Source organism: Lycium barbarum, chromosome 3, assembly GCF_019175385.1.
Source record: "Lycium barbarum isolate Lr01 chromosome 3, ASM1917538v2, whole genome shotgun sequence".
In the NCBI taxonomy this organism is placed as follows: Eukaryota; Viridiplantae; Streptophyta; class Magnoliopsida; order Solanales; family Solanaceae; genus Lycium; species Lycium barbarum.
The window spans coordinates 125,989,636-126,013,529 of NC_083339.1; the positions used below are offsets into that span (position 1 = coordinate 125,989,636).

General features: G+C 36.2%; 1 protein-coding gene and 1 pseudogene across 1 annotated transcript; one reads left to right on the forward strand and one right to left on the reverse strand.

Moving 5' to 3' along the window:
• Nucleotides 1–496: 496 nt before the first annotated feature.
• On the reverse strand, nt 497–2,047 carry LOC132631294 (probable O-methyltransferase 3; annotated as a pseudogene).
• A 9,585-nt stretch (nt 2,048–11,632) lies between these two features.
• LOC132631295 (uncharacterized) lies at nt 11,633–13,048 on the forward strand. The gene is made up of 3 exons (XM_060346887.1): nt 11,633–11,799; nt 12,187–12,817; nt 12,902–13,048. Exons 1-3 carry the CDS (start codon nt 11,633–11,635, stop codon nt 13,046–13,048), a joined length of 945 nt encoding a protein of 314 aa, XP_060202870.1.
• Nucleotides 13,049–23,894: the final 10,846 nt, after the last annotated feature.

Sequence of the window (23,894 nt, forward strand, 5' to 3'; positions counted from 1 at the left end):
TCCTTTTAAAGATTCACTTGTTGCAGAAAACTTCGCTTGAGTTGCGAAGTTAAAGTGCCTGTTCGGAGTTTTAAATATTTTCATTAAAGTAGTGGGGTGTGGGCCGGGGGGGGGGGGGGTTGCTAATGTTTTTACTCTGTCCTGTTAAGTGTATATCATGATTGAGTTAAGGTTTGGTTTGTGATATCACAATTGGATTTTACTATGTATGCCTAAAATAATTGAAAACTATTTTTTTTTATCGATCGAGTCGGTCGATTTTTTGTCAAATTTTCGGTAGTTTATTTATAAAAAAGACCCGTCTAAGTCCATCCGTTAGTTTCACAAAAAAAATGAGCTTGAACAGTATAAATAAATAAAAAACGAAAGTCTTACACTAAGCACCAATGATCTGGTGGTAGACTAGTATCCTACCACAGTAAAGACGGGGGTTTGATCCACAGATAGAGCATTTTTATAATTGTGTAATTAAAAAAGCGACTTCTAGATACTAGATTTAAGGATAAACCTCAATAATAGATCTTAATCCCAATATAGGAATAATCTTATTGCCACTAAAATTAGCATCAGAGAAGAGTTTCGCCCAATCTTGTTGATTTCTTTCTTTTCCAGAAACATGAACCATCATGAGCACGTCTTAGAAAAGTTGAGTTTCATATAACTTAGGGTCTCCTTTCTGTAGATCCATCAGTACTATGTCAATGATTATTACCTTTCCTCCATTCTCCTTACATGGAATTGCTTCTTTACATTTCTTCAATATTTTGATACACTCTTCATCGCTCCAATAATGTAATATCCACCGTGTGCCATTCATGAAGCATAAAACCGTAATACAAGTACGTTCATTGTTATTGAAAGACATTCAGTAACTATATGATGTCCGGCCTAAAATGCATATAGCTAGTCATTATGTGTCTCATATTTTAGTACTTTTATCTTTTGAATATTAATTCTAGTGATTGTGCTTATGTTGGTGTAATTTGATGATTAGGTGAGTTTGAGATATTTGGAGCCAAACCGGAGTCAAATGAGCAAGGAAACCATCAAAAATGAGTCGGCGCGGTGACCACCCATCACCGTGGGATCACATTTGACACTTAGCCATAATTTTGAGAAGTTTCGATTTGTGTCTTGGGCTGAAATCACGTCGTTGGCGCATCAAAAACACCTGTAGAAGTTACGCGGCACGCCACCCAATGCATTGTGTCAGGTGGGTCGGTGGAGATAAAGAAGGTGCGGCACCAATTATGCGTCGCATCGACCATGGCGCCCAAGTCGTCAGTTTTCCTGATTTCTATAGGAATTGGATTTAAAAGTCCAGACCTTTTTGTACGCTATAAATACATCCTAAACACGATTTTTAGGCATCTTTGACTTATTTTAGGAGCAGAGGAGAGGCTAGGAGCTTACATCAACAAGAGTTTTCTTCTTTGCTTCTTTAATATTATAGTTTCTTAGCTACACTTACAATAATATTAGAGTTTCAATTATTACACTTACAACCAATCGAGGATCACTAGCCATGACTTCGTTAAATAAATGGTTAAGCTTTGGTTCCTTCTCTGCATATATTCCAATAAGGGCATGCCATGAGCAGTCACAAAAGCAGTAGAGTCCCCATTTTGGAACCATTTGCTTAGATATTGCCATGGATCCATCATAATTGGATCTAGTTGCAATTGCGGAAAAGGAATCATGCTCATAGGCTCATCTTTGAGGAGGAGACGTGAGGTCGGAGTAAGTAAATAACCCTCTTCTTTTTCTTCATTAACCTTGGCTTGAATAAAGAAACCTGCATGGATTAGAATATGCATGAGACGGTAAATATAATCCTGGGTTTTGGCGTTATTGTTTATGGGGAGGGCATCCACCAAGTGAGAGAGGGTCATTGGTTTGCCATGAGTGTGGATGATGTCTAGAATTCCAAGTTAATTGCACATTTGAGAGGCATTGAGTTGATGAAATTGAATGTATGGTTCCATATGTGTGCCTGAGAAGCCAGTAGTTCTCTAGCTTCGTCTCCAATGTTATTATACAATGCCATTGTGAGAGATTATCTTTGAGATGCTTAAGGTTGTGATACTGGTCAAGGTCTATGTATTTATAAGAAGAATGAGAATAGCCGTCGTAACTAAATTAGGTATATATTTATCCATAAGATGATAATACAGGGTGTATATATTAAGGGAATTTTAGTAGCACAGTTGGTTGAATACCTAAACTTCACCTTGTTGGTGAGGGTTCAATTCCCCATCATGTAATCCTCTCTACTAATTCTCATTCTCCTATCCCCAAATTTTTAAAAAAGTGTATATATATTTTGATGCTTCATGTACAGCCTGTCGACAGGGGCGGATCTACGTGGGTGGGAGGGTGTTCACCCGAACACCCTTGGCAAAAAATTACAGTGTATATATAGGGTAGATTTTCTGTGTTTATGTACATATATTAACTTTTGAACACCCTAAACAAATGCAAAAGGTTAGCTCAAGAGGTCTAATGTTACACCCCGCACTTTCAGAGAATGAGCATGACATGTACATCACCGTAGCAACGAAGTATCGGAGATGTCCCATGATGTTTTGGAAGATACAGGCCATGGGAAGTATGTAACAACGAAATAAAAAGACGAATTACGATCTCGTAAGTCGTAATCGGAAAAGAGTGTTTTGAAACACGAGAACATGGCCATTATTAGTATAATAAGTGATAAATATCATGTATGGAGAGTTTCGGAATATTTTGAGATCGAGCAAATTGAAGAAAATAAGTTCGACGAAAATTTGAGAAATGCTGGAAGGATTTTTAGTCAACTTTGGAGGGGTATATCTCCATGTATATTTGGAGTTTTAAGGTGTTTTAAAATCCTAAAATGAAGTTCGTCGAGTCTAGATTATACTGCAACAAACCGCTTGTTGATAGGACATCGGCGTAGAGAATTATAGACGTTACAAACTGAACTGTCGCGCAGAAACAGGACGCTACAGTACCTCTACAGTACTACAGTACTGTAGCTACAGTACCGACCCAACTTATTATAAAAGGGGTCAAAACCCCATTTTTCATCATCCAAAATGTTCTGGAAATTCCAGAAAATTCAGCCAACTAAAAGGGCTCTTAAATCTCACATAAAAGTGAGAATTTTGGGCAAATTTCAAGGTCTTGGAGTACCAATCGAAGTCCGGGCAACGCATAGTCATAAATATAATTTCATTTTGGAGTTGGAGGAGCATGGGAACAAGTAAATGTTGAAGATTTTGCTACTTTCATAAAAATAAGGTATGAATCTTCAAATCTCTCTCTTTATCAAGTTTGATTAAGGAATAATTGCAAGAATAGAGTTGTATGGTGGTGTTTTGATGTTGTTGAATTATGGATTGAGGTTTGAAGAAAATTTTGGATAAAATATGTATATAATCATCTTGTAGGATGTTGAGGATGTTGTTATTGATGTGTTAGTATTAATTTCAATTTCCTTACGAAAGTAAAGGTTATTAAATAATCGTATCACAAGTGGGTTGGTTGAGAAATTTGGAAAATAGCGTGTGGGTTGTTTTATGGCATATGTTGGTGTTGAAAATGATATTACGACTATTGGTATTGTTGTTGATGTTGTTGGTTATTGAATTGGAATTTCGGGCGAGGCATATAAACAGGGGAAATGCTGATGCTGCCCGAATTTCGACAGAACCTTAAAAGGATTTTAATTAAAGTTTCGAGTCGAGCGTATGATGATGATTCTAATGATATTATGAATGGTTATATATGTAAATTACGAGGTTACGAATAATTCTTAAGAGAGGTGCAAGACGGGAAGTAAGTTAGAAGTCGAGAATTTTCTTCCAGGTATGTTAAGGCTCGCCCTTTTCTTTCAAAGGCATGATCTTTAGGTTATGATTTTATAAATGTTTCCGTATTTTTCCTTGTCACCCAACGTTAAATGTCCCGGATTCCAAAGCATAATTTCCTTCTTGATATTCCATAATTGTTTCCAAGGTGCCCTATTTTCCAAAACCAAGGTTGTGATTATGTGAGTTCTTATGATAACGACGAAGGATATATTTTTCAATGACAACGATGATGTCAAAATTGAGAATATCATTATGATGACTATGATGAGAATGACTCCATGCTTAAAGGTTTTAAGTTTATGATTCCAACGACGACATAAGAATGTTGAGTTATTTACTGATTTCTCAATTCATTCATGGATGATGACTAATTTCTTTTAAGATCCCAAAAATACATGACTTGATGCCTTATGAGATTTATGATCCTATTCTATGTTTTCTCTTAATTCTATTCTTCATCGATAGTCTCACCTTAAAATAATTGTTCCTTCAAGGTGAGACAAAGCGACGATGAGTATTCCATAATATAATCGGAGGCTACCGACCTTACGTCACTCCCATACAGTTGTGGCTTTTGATTGGGCTCTTATGCATGCTTTATATATATATATATATATGTATGTATGTATTTTCTCACACCGCTCCGCGCTATAGTCGGCCGGGCAGGCACGTAGATGTGCACACCACTGCAGTGGGCATGTTATGATATTGCCCCGGACGCGGGAGGCCTGGACGCAGGCTAATGATGATAACACCGAGCCTTAATGGTCGGGCATGTTACTATTTATATATCACACCGCGCCTTAATGGCCGGGCATGTTACTATGTATATGTATAAAAATGTTTTTTTTAAGGTTAAGCATGCATGACATCCGCCCTACGAGGCATCCAGATGTATAGGCTATCTCTCTTATTCCTTGTTATTTTTCATATCTATATTATGTTGTTACTCATGCCTTACATACTCAGTACATTATTCGTACTGACGCCCCTTCTTGTGGGCGCTGCGTTTCATGCCGCGCAGGTGCATACAGATGAGTAGAAGACATTGCTAGAAGATGTTCCAGCGGGATTGGCGAGCTCCATTTCTTTCCGGAGTGTTGCCGAGTCAGAGTATCCATGTCATGGTATAATGATTTATGTTAGAGACTTTGCAGACAGAGTCACGTATTTAGCCTGCCAGTCTTGTATGTGGCTATATAAGCCGATGTATTCATTATGCATCACTCTACAGATTTATATGATTACAAATTTTATTTGATTCGAGAAAGATAAAAAGAATGTTTTTGTTAAAAGCCTTCCCTATGAATTTCAGTTCATGACTTAAGGATTATGAGTACAATGAGATCCAGCGGGTTCGCTCGGCTCTAAGTAAGGGTCGGGTGCCTGTCACACCCTATCGGGATTGGGGTGTGACATCTAGGGTGTTCAAAATTGTCTCTAGCGTCCTAGGTTCGATTCTCATCGACAACATTATTTTTGATATTTAGCTTTTTTGTTTTTTTCGAACCCCCTGAGTGAAAATCCTAGATCCGTCACTGTCTGTCGACATAGGCTTGTCCTGCTTCATTCTTGACTTGTGTGCCATTTCACAAAGTTTTCTTGCTGACGGAAGTGTGCCTTCAGAAATATGGGCTCTTGAAGCCCATACATATACTTAATGAGGAAATGTACCCGCGCTTCGTGCGGCTGTACAAATGAATTGAAATACTGATAAATAAGTAATCTTATGATTTTATTAAAAAGAAAAAGGGGGGGGGGGGGGGGGGTCAATCTTTATACATTTATTTATCAAATAAGCGGTGGCCAAAAGAAAAAGAGAAACATATTATAGTAAAATTACGGTCTCTGAGATAGCCCTTAGAGCTAAAATTCCCAATGGTCATCCTCAAAATTGATTAGAATATAATTCTTCTTGTATTTTGATGCTATAGTATTTCGATATAAAAAATATTGAGAGTACAAGTTTATTATTAAAGTACAGGGGTTATTCACTTTTACTTTACCATTTATATTGAAAGAAAAGAGAAGATTCCAACTAACAATATTGGCTTCTAGTTTACATAATTTTATTTTTCAGAATCCAGTACATTAATTTAGAAATTTTACAACGGTTAGTTTATTTTTATTTTTGTTATCTATATGGTTACATTTATATTTATTTAGACAAATATATCTAGAATTAATAATTTTTCTTTCTCTGCACATTTAATAGTTCGGTTTATGTCCTTAATTAGAGATTGAAATAATAATTTTTCAAAAGTTTTCTCCATTGTTAAATCTAAAGAATTGTCAAATTGTAGTCTTCAAAATTTTCAATTTACCTTTTTTTCTTTGAGAAATTTTACAAAGGCTAGTTTATTTTGTTATCTATATTACATGTATATTTATTTAGATAAATATATCCTGAATAAATAATTTTTCTTTCTCTGCACATTTAATAGATGTTTGGTTTATGTTAAGAGAGTCAAATAATGCTTTTCCAAAACTTTTCCCATGCTGATCAATATATGGAGTTGTGCTTCAATCTGATGTGCTTACATAGTTTGCAAATAATTGTGTACATCATTATAGGGTGGATTATTAAAAAAAAGGGAAAAAGAACCTGGAGGAAAAGTCGCGCCATTGCCGGAAGCCTCTGTTAGTTTTTACACGGACGCAAATATTTGTTTTCACATTTTACATTGTTGAACATCTGGATTTGTGGTTGATTTATTATTGCAGAGACTGTAGGGGTTCTTTTCTTCAGTAAATGAGGAATACGAAATGTTGCAATGGTCTCTCGTAGAGATGCGAATGTTTCGTTTATTAATGGAGCCGAAAAGACACGATTTTTTGGAATCTTAAATTAAAATAAATAAAGCAAAAAAATAAGAAGAAAAGGCCAAAAACATGAGGAAAAAGATAAATATATTTTCTGAACTAAGAGGCTGTCACATCACCAGGCTTATGTCTCTGCTTTATATATGTATAGACTAGTGAATTTAATCGCGCTTCACGCGGCCATAAAAGTATCGAAATAATGTTGAGTAGTCCATGCTTTAATTTTGGTAAAAATAATTATTCTTTAATAATCGGCGATATTCATAATTCTAGTACGAAAAATTACAGAAAACTAATAACTCATTCATAGAAAATCGGGACGAAAACCTTAAATAAAATTTTGTCAAAGATTATAATCAAAGAATAGTACTTTTTATAAATGGATTGAAGCCTCGCCAACCTCTAAGCTTGGAGTAGCACCAGTAGCAACACTGGAAGCACTAAAGACTGGATATGAAAGTAGATGATGCATTTTTCTGGTAACTTTCCAATATCTTTTTGTTATTTTTTTAGAATATATATTTCACCTTTTGCTATTTCATTTTACTTAAGGTTTACATCAGATTTTTATGCAATTTTTCCTATCATGCTGCATTATCATAGTGTTCATAATATATTTGAAGTATATGAAACATTTAGCAGAATAGGGATCATATTTAAAGTCTTGTAAAACCCATGCCCTTTTCACAATTTAGGAAAGTCTAGAATTTAATATATAGACAATTACCACTTTAACTTTAGGAGTTGTTGCTTTAATATAGATCTATAATTAAATGGGACTCATTCCCTAAAGACAATACATTCTCATAGAATTTCTGGCATACTTGCTAACATCAAGGCACCAATAAATTAAGCATAGTTATACACAAACTTGTCCAAGAGAAAGGGGAAGAGGGAAAGAAACCTCCTTGACTAAATTCATGTATGAAAATATTATTAGGATTAATACTAACATCGATCTCTTACTGGATCGTTGGATGACTTAATTCTACTCTAGCATCAAAATTTGAGTAGATTTCTCCAAATGATAATCAACTTAACGACAAAAACTTTATTAATAGGAGATAGATTAACATAAAAAAAAAAAAAAAAACCTACGTTTTCCTGTCATTAGCTATAGTACTAACACACAAGAAGAAAAAACACAATCAAAGGTGAAAGTCGCAAAACAACGAAGATATAACAGAGAGGCAAAGGATTTTGCATAATCGAGAATTCGAGATAATACTCGAAACATTTAGGATCAAATTGCTAAATTCTTTCTTAAGTTCTACTCCACTGATATCTTCCTCACACTTTGAAAGGGATAAGTATTAGGAATGAGAGATTGATCCCACTATCCACATCCTAAAAACAAATTCAAAATCAGGAAGGGAACTATTATAATAAAGAATCAACAAAAATGCTAAAGAGAGAAAGGAGAAAGTGAAGGAAAAAACCCTTTAGAGTAAAAAAAATTTAGAAAAATTCTGAAAGGATCAATATCTGCAATAAGGATTTCATTTTCAATTATATATTCAACGAATGCAAGTATATATATAGTAGAATTATGAGATTCTAACATAAAGCAAAGATCACAATCCTAGCTCGGAAAGCTTCTTAATAAAAACTTTATAAACGTTGCGTCAAGTGAAGAATATAAAAAAAAACGATTCTAAGATGAAAATTAAACCAACTCATAGATTGTGAATATGTGAACATCAAAATTTCATTTTCTGGCAGTTCTTACGTCTTTCATTGAATACCCACAACATAAGAAAAATTCAAAACAAAATTGTAACACACTCTAGCTAAGTCATCCCAAAGGAGATGAATTGCTAAGAAACTTGGTAATAGGGGTATCTACTTGGAATCCTTAACTGGTGCTATAAAAGTAGTCACAAAGTCATTAGGCTTCTATATACCATAAATAGATTCTCTAGCTCTTCCAATACATGTTGGACCTCCAACGTGAACAATAAAATCCTATGGCCAAATCAAATAAGAAAAAGTATAAGTTAAGATCCCAAGTCATCTAAAATCAACAAAGGGAATGGATAAGAAAAAAAATCTTGATGACTGACATTATCATAATACCCTCTCGAAGCAAGCTCTATGAAATCACGGCAAGTTATTGGATACATCTACTCTAATTGTAAGAATATCATTTTTTCCCTCGTTACCCAGAAAAGCAAAATGCAAAATAACTAAAATAAAAATCAAAAGAATATATACCTAAAGTTTAAATGAACCAATGGAGTTTCTAGAGTGACCGTTACAAGCCCTTGTTCTGTCTTTAGCCACATCTCTGTAGGCCCTCTCCAATCAAGCTTTATGAAAAGACAACAAATTCATGGCACATGCTGATAATGTATCACATTTTAAAGTACGAATTTTAATTTTTTTCCTCATCACCCAAAATCAACTATATGAAAACAAAAACAAATTCTAATAGAAGAATATAGTACCTCAAGTATAAATAAACCGTCAAAAATTTTCAAGAATGACCTTTGTTGGCCCTCATTCTGCACTCGTCCACATCTCCACAACAAAACTATAAATAATTAGAATACAAACGGAAATAGTGAACTATTCAACCCGATAATAACACATAGCTGAAGCGTTTCACCAAAATGATTTAAGAAATCTAAAAAGACCGGTTTGAAAGAAGAAAGCACAAGTGTGTGAGATTAGCTTTGCTCACAATTGTTGAGGAGAGAACCGGGACGTCATCATAGAGAGCAATTGTTAAAACTTGGAAGAGAAGTTCAACGCGAAAACGATTCAACTAAGTAGACAAATTTGAAAATCCAATCCAAACATCCTGTAGCTTTGCTTACAATTGTTGAGGAGAAAAAGGATGTTTGATGGTAGAGAGCAATTGTTAGAACCTCAAAAAAGAGTGCACGAAAATTAGCCAGTAAGCGATTCAATTAAGCAAATTAAATAGACAAATTTGAACAGCAAAATTGCAATAAGAAGGCTAAACTATTTGTCACACCCCTTTTTCCGCCCCGCGCGATAAAAGCACAAGTTTTATTATTAAAGGGTTTTTCCATTTGAAGTGACGATTTTGAAAAGGGATAATTTATTTCCAGAGTCGCCACTTGGAATTGAGTTTTGGTGTTTCAAGTCACCTTATTGAATCCCTAATCAAAAGGAAATGATTTTTTATTTTTGGTCCGCAAAAACAAAGATCGGGTAAGGAATTCTGTTGACCGGGAGAAGGTATTTGGCATTGTCCCAGTCCCTTGGTTCTAGCACGGTCGCCTTTATCGACTTATACTTAAACTAATTCTGGATAAATTATGTCCTGAGCCTTGATTTGCTCATACTTTTATTTGTTGAACTTTTATTAGTCTTAACCCGGATGCGTAAACGCATTCCGGATCTTGACATACACCGGCTTAGAAGCATAACCGCTTTCTTCGCTCGTATGTATCGCACCTAAATTGTCTCTGTCTACAAGTCTTGATTTGAATTAATGAAAATTAATTATTAGAACAATTTGACCAAGTTGTGTAACCGCATCCTTGGGTTTCTTTTAAGCGTCTCAAAATAAGATGCGTAACCGCATTCTTAATCGAAACGAAATTTAATAATTAAGGGAAATCGGCCAAGGTGCGTAACCGCATCCTTGGAATTATTTTAAGAGCCCTTTTGTTGCTGAATTTTCTGGAACATTTTGGAGAATTTATGATGAAGAAAAATGGGATTTTAACCCCTTTTATAGTGGCTAAGTCGGCAGTACTGTAGCGGTACTGTAGCAGCCCTGTTTCTGCTTTGTCAGCTCAGTTTGTAACGCCCATAATTCTCTACTCCGATGTCCTATCAACGAGCGGCTTGTTGCCTTAGAAACTAGACTCGACGACTTTATTTTAGGCTTTTGAAACACCTTAAAACTCCTAATATACTAGGAGATATGCCCCTCCAAAGTTGACTAAAAAAAATCTACCCAACATTTCTCAAATTTTCGTTAAACTTATTTTCTTCAATTTGCTTGATCTCGGAATCTTCCGAAACTCTCCATACATGATATTTATCATTTATTATACACGATAATGGCCATGTTCTTGTGTTTCAAAATAGTCTTTCCCGATTACGACTTACGAGATCCTAATTCATCCTTTACTTCATTGTTACATACTTCCCATGGCTTGTACCTTCCAAAACATCATGGGACGTCTCCGATACTCCATTACTACGGTGATGTACGTGGCATGCTCATGCTCTAAAAGTGCGGGGTGTAACAATCTCACTCCTCTAAGGTCTAAGTGTTGGCACTTCACTTTTTGCAATACACAACAACATGATGATAGGGTATATACTAAAATTGATTAAAATTGATTGGGCTTTTGGGAATGCATACCGGATTCAGCATATTGGGCATATTGAAGCTGATTTTTCAAATCCAGGTGTATTAGAACACCCCCCCCCCCCTATCTTCATCCAGTACAAACCTCAAGCTAATTTACACCCAAAACCTTTCAAGTTGTACATGACTGTTATGAACCATCCAGATTTCAAAGATATCTTTACATGTTCACGGAGGCAAGCTTATAGGGGCACCTATATGTTTCAGCTTAATCGGAAATTGAAATGCCTCAAGGAGAATCTAAGGGGCCTTCACTCCTATATGGCTTCCTATACTCAGAGGCTCCAACAGGCTAGGCAAAAACTGGAAATTACTCAAGGCTAACTATTAAACTAGCCCCTAAAATCAAGCTCTTATTGAGGAGGAACAAAAACTGATACTAGAGATACATAAGTGGAGTAGTGTTGAGGAACAAACTTTAAGGCAGAAATCAAAGGCAAGATGGATTTCATGTGAAGATGCCAACTCAAAACATTTTCATGCTCAATGCAAAATCAGAGCTAGCAGGAACAACATTACTTCTATCTATGACTGTGCTGAAAATAAAATTACTAACCCTTTGCTTGTTGAACAGGAATTTATCTATTTTTTCACCAACTTAATGGGCTCAGCAGCTGCAAAAATGACTTGGGCTAACTCTGAAGTTATTAAGAAGGGTCCATGCCTATCCTATGAACAGAAATGCAATCTTGTACAGCCTGTCACTGACCAGGAGATACTCAATGCTGTAAAGAACATGCCACATGACAAGGCCCCAGGGGTAGATAGGTACCCTATTGGATTTTTCACTCAAAAATTGGGAAACTGTCAAAGAAGATGTGCTCAAAGAAGTTAAATAATTTTTCCTAACTGGTAAGCTGCTTAGGCCTGTTAGCTGCACTGCTGTCGTACCACAATATATAAAATCATTACCAAAGTCCTTACCAATAGAATTAAGAGTGTCATTAGCACTATTGTTAGTCCATCCCAGTCAGCCTTTATTGAGGGTGGAAGTATTATAGACAACATTCTGTTTAGCCATGTATTGTTCAAATGGTATACAAGGAAAGGCTTATCCCTTAGGTGTGTCATGAAAGTAGACTTGAGAAAGGCCTATGATTCCATTAAATAGTGCTTTCTCAAAAGTATGCTTGTTGATCTTGGTTTTCCTTTTAGATTCATCCAATGGGTCATGGAGTGTATCACCTCAGTCTGTTATTCTTTAGTATTGAATCGGGGTCTTACTAAACCTTTCCAGGGCAGAAGAGAGATCAGGCTGGGTGACCCTATATCCCCCTACTTCTTTGTTATTGCAATGAAGTACTTGCAAAGAGAACTCAATATAGCAGCCATAGATAAACAATTCAAATTCCATCCCAGATGTAAAAAGCTAGGAATGATGCACATATGCTTTGCTGATGACCTGTTAATATTATGTAAAGCTGACGTTTATTCTATTAAGCTGCTCCAAGAAGCTTTTCACAGGTTCTCATTTGCCTCTGGTTTTCAAGCTAATACTGACAAAAGTTCTATTTATATGTCTGGGGTAAATGATTCTCTTAAACTGGAAATTCTGAATACCTTGGGGTTCTGTGAGGGACATCTGCCCTTCAAGTATCTTGGTGTCCCCTTATCCTCAAAGAAATTAACTATTGCTGAATGCTTGCCTCTTGTGGAGAAAATTACTGATAAAATCAAATGCTGGTCAGCAAAATTACTCTCTCATGCTGGTAGACTGCAATTGATTAAGTCTGTGGTGTTTGGCATTCAAATTTATTGGGCACAAATTTTTCTTCTACCTAAAAGTGTAATGAAACCGATCAATAACATTTGGAGATCCTTCTTGTGGACTGGGGATGCAATCATCTCTAAGAGAACTCTGGTTTCCTAGGAAAAGAATTGCTCACCAAGAGCAGTGGGTGGACAAAATGTAATGAATCTGGAAAACTGGAATAGAGCTGCCATTGTTAAGCAGCTATGGACAATCTTTGAAAAGAAGGACTGCTTTTTGGTTAAATGTGTCACACCCCAATCCTGATAGGGCATGATGGGCACCCGACCCTGACTTAGAGCCGAGCGAACCCACTGGTTCTCGTTATACTCATAATCTCACAGGACTCTTAAGTCATGAAATGAGATGCATAATGGAAGCTTTTCAAAAACATTCTTTTCGTCTTTCTCAAATCAAGTAAAATCTGTAATCATATGAAATCTGTAAAATAATGCATAATGATACATCGGCTTAAATAGCCGCTTATAAGACTGGCATGCTATATACGTGACTCTGTCTGCAAAATCTCTAACATAAATCATTATACCATAACATAGATACTCCGACTCGGCAACACTCCGGAAAGAAATGGAGCTCGCCAATCCAGCTGGAACATCTTCTAGCCATGACCTCTACTCATCTGTATACACCTGCGTGGCATGAAACGCAGCGTCCACCAGAAGGGACGTCAGTACGAGTAATGTACTGAGTATGTAAGGCATGAATAGCAACATAATATAGATATGAAAAGTAACAAGCAGTAAGAGAGATAACTTGTACATCTGAGTGCCTCATAAGGCGGATGTCATGCATGCTTAGCCTTTTAAAAAAACATTTCAATACATATACATAGAACCATGCCCGGCCATTAAGGCGCGGTGTCATATATATAATATCATGCCCGGCCATTAAGGCTCGGTGTTATCATCATTAGCCTGTGTCCAGGCCTCCCTCGTCCGGGGCAATATCATAACATGCCCATTGCAGTGGTGTGCACATCTACGTGCCATGCCCGGCCGACTATAGCGTGGCGCGGTGTGAGAAAATACATACATATATATAAAACATGCATGAGAGCCAAATAAAAGCTATGAGTACATCGGAGTGACGTAAGGTCGGTAATCTCCGATTATATTATGGAATAATCATCGTCGCTTTGTCTCACCTTGAAGGAACAATTATTATAAGGTGAGACCAACAACAATGAATAAAATTAAGAATGGTCAAAAGATAGCTCAATATTCTCATATCGTCATTGAAATCATAAATTTGGAACCTTTGAACATAAAATCGTTCTCATCATAGTCATCATAATAATGTAAAGCTCATGTACATGAAAATCTCTATTAATAAAATCATCTCATAAAAGCATTGATCTCATAACTTGAGACTTTTAGCCATAAAATCATCATCATCATAATCATCATAGAAAATATCCTCATCTTTGACATCATCATTATCATCGTAAAAACATGTCCATCGGTGTTATCATAAGAGCTCACAGAATCATAAATCTCTGGTTTGGAAAATACGACATTTTGGGAAAACAACTATGAATTATTAGGAAAGGAATTATGCCTTGGAGTCGTAAACATTTAACTTTTGAAAACAAGGAAGATATGGAAACATTTATGAAGCCATATCATCGAAATCATGCCTTTAGAAGCTCAATAACATTATAAGGATCACGAAATTCGTGGACTTCTAGCATTTGCGGAACCAATGATATTATGAGTACGACACAAAGGTTTATAGCGAAAGGATCATGCCTTTAGAAAGAAGGGGACTAGCCTTAACATACCTGGAAGATAATTTCTCGACTTCCAACTTACTTCCTGTCTTGCAATTCGCTTAAGATTATTCGTAGCCTCGTAATCTACACATACAACCATTCATACCATTGTTAGGCTAGTCATCATGCTCGTCTCAAAACTTTAATTAAAATCCTTTTAGATTCTGTCAAAATTCGGGCAGCATCTCCCCTGTTTATATGCCTAGCCCGAAATCATAATATCAACAACCAATCAACAACAACAATACCAACATCATCAATACCATTATCCATGCCAATATATCTCCTAAAACATCCCACACGATGTTTTCTAAATTTCTCAACTAACCAACTTGTGATACGACTATTTAATAACTTTATTTCCGTAAAGAAGCCGAAATTAATACCAACAACATCAATAACAACATCCTCAACATCCTACAAGATAATTATATGTATTTTCACCCAAAATTCTCTTCATACTCAATCCATAAATCAACAACATCAACACAACAACTATAACCTCTATTCTTGTAAATATATCCCTTAATCAATGTTGACAAAGAAAGAAATTCAATGATTCATACCTTATTTTTATGAAGGTAGAAAAATCTTCGATATTTACTTGTTCCCAAGCTACTCCAACACAAAACGAAATTATAATCGCGTCTACGCGTTGCCCGGACCTCGATTGATATTCCGTAAATCCTCACTTTTATGTGATATAAGAGGCGCTTTGGTGTGCTGAGTTTTCTGGAAATTTTTGGAGGTTTTGGATGAAGAAAAAGGGGATTTTAATCCCTTTTATAGTGGCCAAAGTCGGCATCACTGTAGCAGTGCTGTAGCGGTACTGTAGCAGTGCTGTTTCTGCGTCGACAGTTCCGTTTGTAACGTCTATAATTCTCTACTCCGATGTCCTATCGACGAGCAGTTTGTTGCATTAGAAACTAGACTCGACGAACTTCATTTTAGGCTTTTGTAACGCCTTAAAACTCCTAATATACTAGGAGATATGCCCCTCCAAAGTTGACTAAAAATTTTGCCCAACATTTCTCAATTTTTCGTCGAACTTATTTTCTTCAATTTGCTTGACCTCGAAACCTTCCGAAACTCTCCATACATGATATTTATCATTTATTATACATGATAATGGCCAGGTTCTTGTGTTTCAAAATAGTCTTTCCCGATTACGACTTACGAGATCATAATCATCCTTTACTTAAACAATATACTTAATAATGCCTCATTCCTCATACTCCAAAGTTATTTTACCTAGTCGTAACTCGACATACTTACATTCAAATTTAACCAGTGCTTCTCCGAGGTACGGGGTGCAACAAAATGGGTCCACATCTATTATATGAAGGGTTGTACAGTGGAGACTTGCACTATTCCAAGTTCAGCTAGTAGGGTTATCAGGAAAATATTAGAAGCCAAAAATTTTATATTGCAGACACCAACTCTTCAGGGAGATATCTATGGCAGATTTCATGCAGTAGTGATTCAAGCAAGATTCTCCATCAAGAAGACGTATATCTCAATGATTCCACAGCATACTCATGTCCCATGGAAAAGAATTGTTATGTATCATAGTGTTCATCCAAGACATAGGTTTATACTTTGGTTAGCAGTGTTGAAGAGGCTGCCTATTGTTGAAAGATTGCTGAAGTTTGGCATTCATGTTGATCCAATATGTGTATTCTGTGGCAGTGCTGATGAAACTTTTATCCACCTGTTCTTTGATTGCAGCATTGTTAAAGCTTTATGGGAAAGACTACTTGTTTGGCTTGGTTTTCATCGAACGATAGGGACATGTCAGAAGGTGTTGCATTGGATCTCAAAATGGGCAAAAAGAAAGTCTGGGCAAGGTGCTATACTGTGATGCACCTTTGGCATGTATGTAACCATGATATGGAGAGAAAGAAATTAGCTGAGGTTTCAACACAACCACTTTAATGCTGATAGACTTTGTAGAGAACTTGCTACACACGTTCACATGGAAAAAATGGCAGAAATAGATGCTTCAGCTGAATTCAGTCCCTTGAGGTTTACTGCTGCTGCTTAGTTCTTACTAGATAGAACCTGAGTTTTATTATGCTTTCTATTTGCTTTGTAATGTACTAATAATGTGTAGTGACTCCTATGAGTTTGAGTCCTAGGCTGTTTTTTTTCTTATGAAATAGGGAGTCTGGCCCTGTTTGATTCTGTAATGATCACTTTTGGTATAAATAAAATTTGTTTATTTACCGAAAAAAAAAAGCCTCCCCAACTTTGATAAGAAAAATCTCTAGCTTTTGCAAATGTTGGATCCATTAATATTATTACTTATTTCTTTTTACTTTATATTTTAGGCTGTCTACATCACACTCATTGGGATGTGGTCCTTCCCAGAACCCTGCTAACGCTAGATGCTTTATACATCGGGCTGCCCTTTTATTTTTTTTGTATTTTCTTTTATATCTATATATAAATATATCTTAGTGAGATAAGTTACAGAGTCAATATTTTTTTTTGACAATAGATGCCCAATAAATTGATAGTGAGTACAGAAACATTAAACATTAAGCAAAGGCAACAGTACTGTTGTTCCAATATTTTTAAATTTAGTCTATAAGACGGTGGACGAGTCAATGGAATTGGTGGTCTAAAACCAAACCTTAATAAAAGATCTCAAGTATAATAAAAAAACTAGCTTGCGTGTGCGTTGCACGTGCATCACACATGTATTTCGTGCGTCACATGTGCATCCCGTGCGTCACACGTGCATCCCGTGTCAATTAGTAAAAACTTTTTAAAAATCTTATGTATATATATTGTTAAAACATGTGTGTAAGGTATACAACAAAATTAAAAGAAAATTCGTGCAAGTTCAAAATGATGTAAGATGTTCCTATTACAACAACTTGATAATTAAAATTAAAGTCATTGGACATCATTTAAACATATAAATATAGAATAATTATAAACAAGAGTAGTTTGGTTTATATATTAGACAGACTCATGCATCAACCCAAAGAGTTTATCATGGCTTTGATCACAAGGATGATGGTAACTATTGTCTTTTTCTTGTCACTTTCTTTGGGGGAGAAAGGGCATGAAATACATGCTAACGTGACAGTAGCAAAAGATGGCAATGGAGACTTCAAAAGAATCATGATGGCTGCCATCTTGGCAGCCCCAAACAACAATATCGGGAGATATTACATTAAAGTAAAGGCAAAAGTCATAGATAACCCTCTAAACTTTGTCACATTTTCTTCTGGGGTATCTAAACCGAGGATTGTACCTATTGGGTACCTAAACCAGTCCAAATTCAATCCCATTGGGTACCTTTTGCCTACGTGGCGCAGCAATTGAGTCCACTTTTTGTTTGGCGCGTGGACAACCCTTTTTTCCTTAATTTTTTTTTTCTTGGTTAAAATTTTACCTCTTTTAAATAAAATTTAATAGATAAATAAATAAAAAACCAACCCACCTGCTGCTCCCCTCCCCCCCGGCTGTCTGTCCCCTGACCTCATCCCACCTCTTCCCTTTCGCCCAAAATGTTCTCCACTGTATGTTCTCCTCCTCTTCTTCTTCTTCCTTTTTTTTTTTTCTCTTTTTCTTCTTCATTATAACACTTAATTTCTTTTAATTATTTATATAAAATTAATTTGTGAATTGGATGTTATTTCTTACCACCATTTTCTTTGTCCTTTTTAGATCTGAAAAGTAGCATTACCATCTTATTCACCGAAAAAAATGGGAATTCACCATTACTATGATTCTTTTTTTTATTTCACCTTTCATTGGTCAACTTATATTTAGCAAGAACTTTAAAGGTTGGTAGGTCTTGTAAAGACATTGATTAGACCTAAATAAGAGAAGAAAAGGGGAATAAATAATTGGTGGGGTGGGGGAGCGGCGACCGGTTTCTTTTGCAGTTGGGGGGGGGGGGGGGGGGAGGAGATGAAAATTAGCGGGGGGTGGGGCGAAGGAGATGAAAATTGGCGTGGGGGTGGGGGTTGTATAATTTATTTTTTAATTATTATGATGGACCCCACCGCCACGTGTCATGTTTTCATTTGACAAAGTTGCCATGTCATGGAGAGTGTAATACACTCTCCTAATTTTGCTGATTATTGTGAAAAAGGTACCCAATGGGATCGAATTTGGACTGGTTTAGGTAGCCAATAGATACAACCCTCGGTTTAGGTACCTCAGAGGAAAATGTGGCAAAGTTTAGGGGGCTATCTATAGCAGAATATGATGAGTACGTAGTTATCGAGAATACAAAGTAAATATAACCCTAATTAGTGATGAGTTAGGGAAGACCATCATAGTCAAAAACAAGAATTACGATGACGGATCTGAATCCTAAGATACTGCAATAATATGTAAGTCGTCTACTCTACGCTGAACTACTTATATTACGAATACTATCTTGTCCTAGAATAAACTGTAAAATTCATAGATATAATATAGTATGTATTTTGTTTTAATGTTTAAGCGGTGAATGCCAAAGATTTCATGGCACAAAGGTCTAACCATCAAAAATTTCAGTGATGCTAGCTAGAGAAGGGAAATAAGGCAGTTGCGCTAAAGGTTAATGAGGATCATTGTAACTTTTATCAATACTGGTTTGAGGGCGGCTATCATGACACGCTAAGCACACACTTTGGTTAACCAGATTTTAAAAAGCCAGTGCCGATCAAGTCAACCAGATTTTAAAAAGTCAATCCTCGTATTTAATTCAAGTCTTAATCCCGTTGGGTTAACTGAGTAAGATAAAAAGGGCTGATCAACTCATTCCAACAAAACATTCAGTGTGATAGTTTAGCTTCTTTATTTCTTTTATTCACCTTTTCCTGTGCTCAAAGTTTAAGTACGATATAGATTCTTGTTTACATGTCTTATTATCATTTGAAAAGTGCGAAGAATTTTATTTAATCTGTTTTATCACTTTGAAGAGTGAGCAATTTTACACCAGATTTGTAGCATAAAGCAACTGGAGGGAAGATCTGTTTATAAAACATAGGATCAAATGATAGCTCAAACCTATTGATGACATATCTGAACACAATTCATGCCATTTGGAGCTGGACTGGGAATTAACCCCAACAACAATAGCAAAAACTGACACTATCCTACAATTGATGCTTCTAAATTGTAAGTCGTATATATGTCAATATAATCTCGCACAATCTTATTATAATAGACATTAAGCTTATATACTGGTGACACAAAATCTTATATCGAGTCAGAGTAAAACTTGGCATGTTTCTCGAATAATTCTCTAGTCTGTCAACACTCTACATTAGCAACCAGAAGTGAGTCAATTGGCAATGAGCAAAATATATATAAGCAAACAACAACTCGCTCTTATCATTTAACTGGTAAAGGAATGCCCGTGCGTTTCCCAACATAAAAAAATTTGTATGTCTAAATTGCAATTAAATTTTCTAGAATTTGATCCACACAAAAAACTTTTCTTAAAAAAGAATAATTTAGGGTATTTAGCATATAGTAATTGCTAATGAATCACATTATACCCAAAAAACATTTTGGTTACTCTGAAATTATTTTTGGTTAAGTGGTACATTTGCTTACTTTTCTCAGAAAATAATGAAAGCGCAAATAACTTAAAATCCAGTGTTTGATTTAATAAAATAACGATCTCAAAATTCCAGAAATCTTGACATTGTTTTCTGTATATAAGATGCTTTGGTAAAATCTAATTTATAAACAAAATGTTTATCACTTTCATCTTTATCATGGCGCTACACTTTTTCAACTACTATCTTTTAAATCTAACTTTTTCTCAAATATCACATTTTTATGTCCAAACACTATTATCTCCTCCAAGAACTTTTTGTTTGTTTGTTTTCTTTACATGTTTTTCAGCCTGTGTATAAACCAGCTTAAATGAATACCAAAAAAGTAGCCTTTAACTTGTTCTCCTCATCTTTGCATTGTTTGAGATTTTCTTTAATAGAATCAAGGTGTGGCATTTTAACACCTCAACTCTATGCTCTGCCTCAGTTTTTTTTTTTTTTATTTATCTTTTTGATAAATTTTATGCCTCAGATTTTCTCTCATCTAACAACTTTTTAAAGTGAGGCGCTATCAGCGCAAAGACCTTGATTAGCATGGCTTTGATAAGAGGGATGATGGTAGTCATTTTCTTTCCATTGTCACTTTCTTCGGGGGAGAAAGGGCGCCATGAAATACAGGCCAATGTAACAGTAGCAAAAGATGGAAATGGAGACTTCAAAACTATCATGGCTGACATTTTGGCAGCCCCAACAACGGAGAGATATTACATAAAAGTAAATGAAGGACAATACGATGGGCACGTAGTTATCGAGAGTAACAAAGTAACTATAACCCTAATTGGTGATGGGATAGAGAAGACCATCATATCCGGAAACAAGAGTTAAGGCGATAGATACCGTACCTGAGATACTGCTACTGTTTGTAAGTCATCTACTCTACACTAAACTACTTATATTACAAATACAAGCTGGTCCTAAAATAAACCGTAAACTTCCTAGATCTGATATCTGCATTTGTTTTAATGTCAAGGGGTGAATGCCAAAGGTTTCATGGCACAAGGTCTAACCATCATAAATTCAGCAGTGCCAGAGAACGGACAGGCAATTGTGTTATTAGTTAATGAGGATAGATGTAGCTTCTATCAATACCGATTTCAACGGTACCGAGACACGCTAAACACAAACATTAATGGTCGTCAGTTTTATAGGCATTGCGAAATTCTTAGAACGATTGATTTCATATTTGGGGACGCAACAGCTATCTTTCAAAACTGCAACATCACCTTACAAAAGCCGTTTGACACGCAGTACGACACAATAATGGCACAAGGTAGGACAAATTAAAAGAGACAGAAACAACAGGTATAGTCCAGCAAAATTATACTATACAAGCTTGAAGCGACAGAAGAAAAGATCCAAAACTTACCTGGGAAGGCCATGGCGTAATTTCGCGCGGACAGTCGTCATGCAAACCTTCCTTGGTGATCTTATTGATCCTAAAAGCTGGGTCCAATTTGAAGATCATCTAATCATCAGACCATTCTATCTAGAATTTAGAAACAGTGGGCCAGCCGCCAGGATCTACTACATCAGGGAGAGTTAAGTGGGCAAAGGTGACTGACGACTCCAGAATAGCATCGACCTATATTAGACATTTTATCCAGGGACATAGATGGATTCCTTCATCAATTCCCTACTTTTGTTCCAATACAGTAATGGAATTGTCTATTTAAATAAAGATACTACCAAGATCGCAGTTGCTTTGCCTCTTGTCCCGTTTCCAATTAGCTGTCCAAGTAAAGCGCCACAACAATATTTGTACGAACAAAGAAAACAGTTTCTATAAGTTTCACCTAAATGGCAGTAATAATTTTTATTGAAAGCAAATAAAGCACAAAAATCAGCAAGAGCCACCAAAAGGCCACAAACAATCAAATTATTGTTCTAACGTTATTCCAATCTCAATCTAAAATCTCCTTCAAAAAGGAGAAAAAAGAAAAAGAAACAAATGGGACACACCTAATGGTCATGGATAGCCAAGTTAAGAAGAAGTTTCCACCGACCTTTTTGATTTTGCCGTAACAACTTATCAAGTTGTGAAATTGATGTCTATTACATATATATTTAAAAAAAAAAATGACGTATATTATAAAAACTTGTTATCAATCCTGTTACAAGTATTAAGTACAACCAGGGGCGGATCCACACCATTGGGTGTGGGTTCGCGGGAACCCACAACTTTTATCCGAACGTTGTATTTATAATGTGAAACCTTTCAAATATATAAGAAATTTGAGCTGAGAACCCAATAACAATAGACACCTTTAGCTGGGAACCACAAGCTTCAAATCCTGGATCCGCCTCTGAGTACAACTTCATTGCTACTATAAATTTCCCGTCCATGCTGTAGCAATTTATCAAGTTAATTAACAACTTGATGACTTGCTACCTCAAACCTATTTGCTAGCCAACTTTGCAACCTACACCACTTGCTCGCGCAGTCTTTATCTATTATATTGCCGGCTTATAATCTCATCTAGAGATAAAATGCTTAAATTTTTAACTAACCGGGGACTTGTATTATTATAGGAGTAATAGCTAGCAAGATGGGTGTAAAAGATGAGGAACAAGAGACTCAACCCGCTCAACCCGTCTAAGGTTTGATGTGTTTGGGCTAAATTGATGTTGAAGATGGGCTGACTTGGGCTAGCCCAAGTTAACCCATCACAAACCATGATCAGCCCAAATCTGACCCATCAACTGCTCTCCATTCAGAAGTGTAATAGCTACAAAATTAAACGTGATTATCTTTTTTTAATTGTTTAATTTTTTTTCCCCTGAGAGTCTAAGCTTATTTTTGACTCGCCCATATTCGAGTTGACGCGCCTGTTTGTCGCTCCTAGTTATGTACATTTAACGGAAAAGGGCCAAATATACCCCTATACTATGAGAAAAGGGTCAAATATACCCCTCGTTGTACTTTGGGGCCAAATATACTACTATCGTTATGCTTTAAGGCCAACTATACTGTCACACCCCGACTTTACTAGGGTGTGATGGGCACCCGACCCCATATTCGGAGCCGAGCGAACCCGCTGACTCTTATTACATATATAACCTTTTGAACCCCTAAATCAAGTACACATAATAAAATTTACTGAAATATTCTTTTTGTTGCTTTCAAATCAATAAAATCTGTAGCTGAGTAAAACTTGTATCATAATACAAACTGACTCCCGAAACCCACGACTCTGTCTGCAAAGTCTCTAACTTCGAACAAAGTGTCATAGTACATATACTCTGACTCGGCAGCACTCTAGGACGGAGCCTACTAACTCCGCTGGAACATCTGCTATGCTAACTTCGCATCATCTGGGTGTACCCCCGAAGAAGAGGGGTCAGTACGAGCAATGTACTGAGTATGTAAGGCAGGAATAGTAACATAGTAAGAAATGTGTGTATGAACAATAACTGCATGGAAACATAGAACATGTCATAGGATAAAAGAGTAACTTGTACATATGAGTGCCCTTGGGGGCGAATGCCATGCATACTTAGCGCTGCGGAACGTGCAGCCCGATCCATACGCGCATATACTATATCATATTGCTGCGGAACGTGCAGCCCGATCCATATGTGCATATATTACTCTACTTTCTTGGAAAACTTTTCTTTTCATATATATAGAAAATAAAATACATCATATTGCCGAGGCGTCGGCTCCGATCCATTTAACCATATATCCCGCGTCCGGGCATCCCGCGTCCGGGACGATATCATGTATCATACTCCAACTGATCAGGTGGCT

What these genes read in the sequence shown, in the direction of transcription:
- LOC132631295 (XM_060346887.1), top strand. Translation starts at nt 11,633, where the DNA reads ATGGGCTCAGCAGCTGCAAAAATGACTTGGGCTAACTCTGAAGTTATT. An exon ending in AAGGCCCCAGGGGTAGATAG is followed by an intron (nt 11,800 to 12,186) that starts GTACCCTATTGG and finishes TTTTCCTTTTAG; the next exon opens with ATTCATCCAATGGGTCATGG. An exon ending in TTTTTCTTCTACCTAAAAGT is followed by an intron (nt 12,818 to 12,901) that starts GTAATGAAACCG and finishes CTGGTTTCCTAG; the next exon opens with GAAAAGAATTGCTCACCAAG.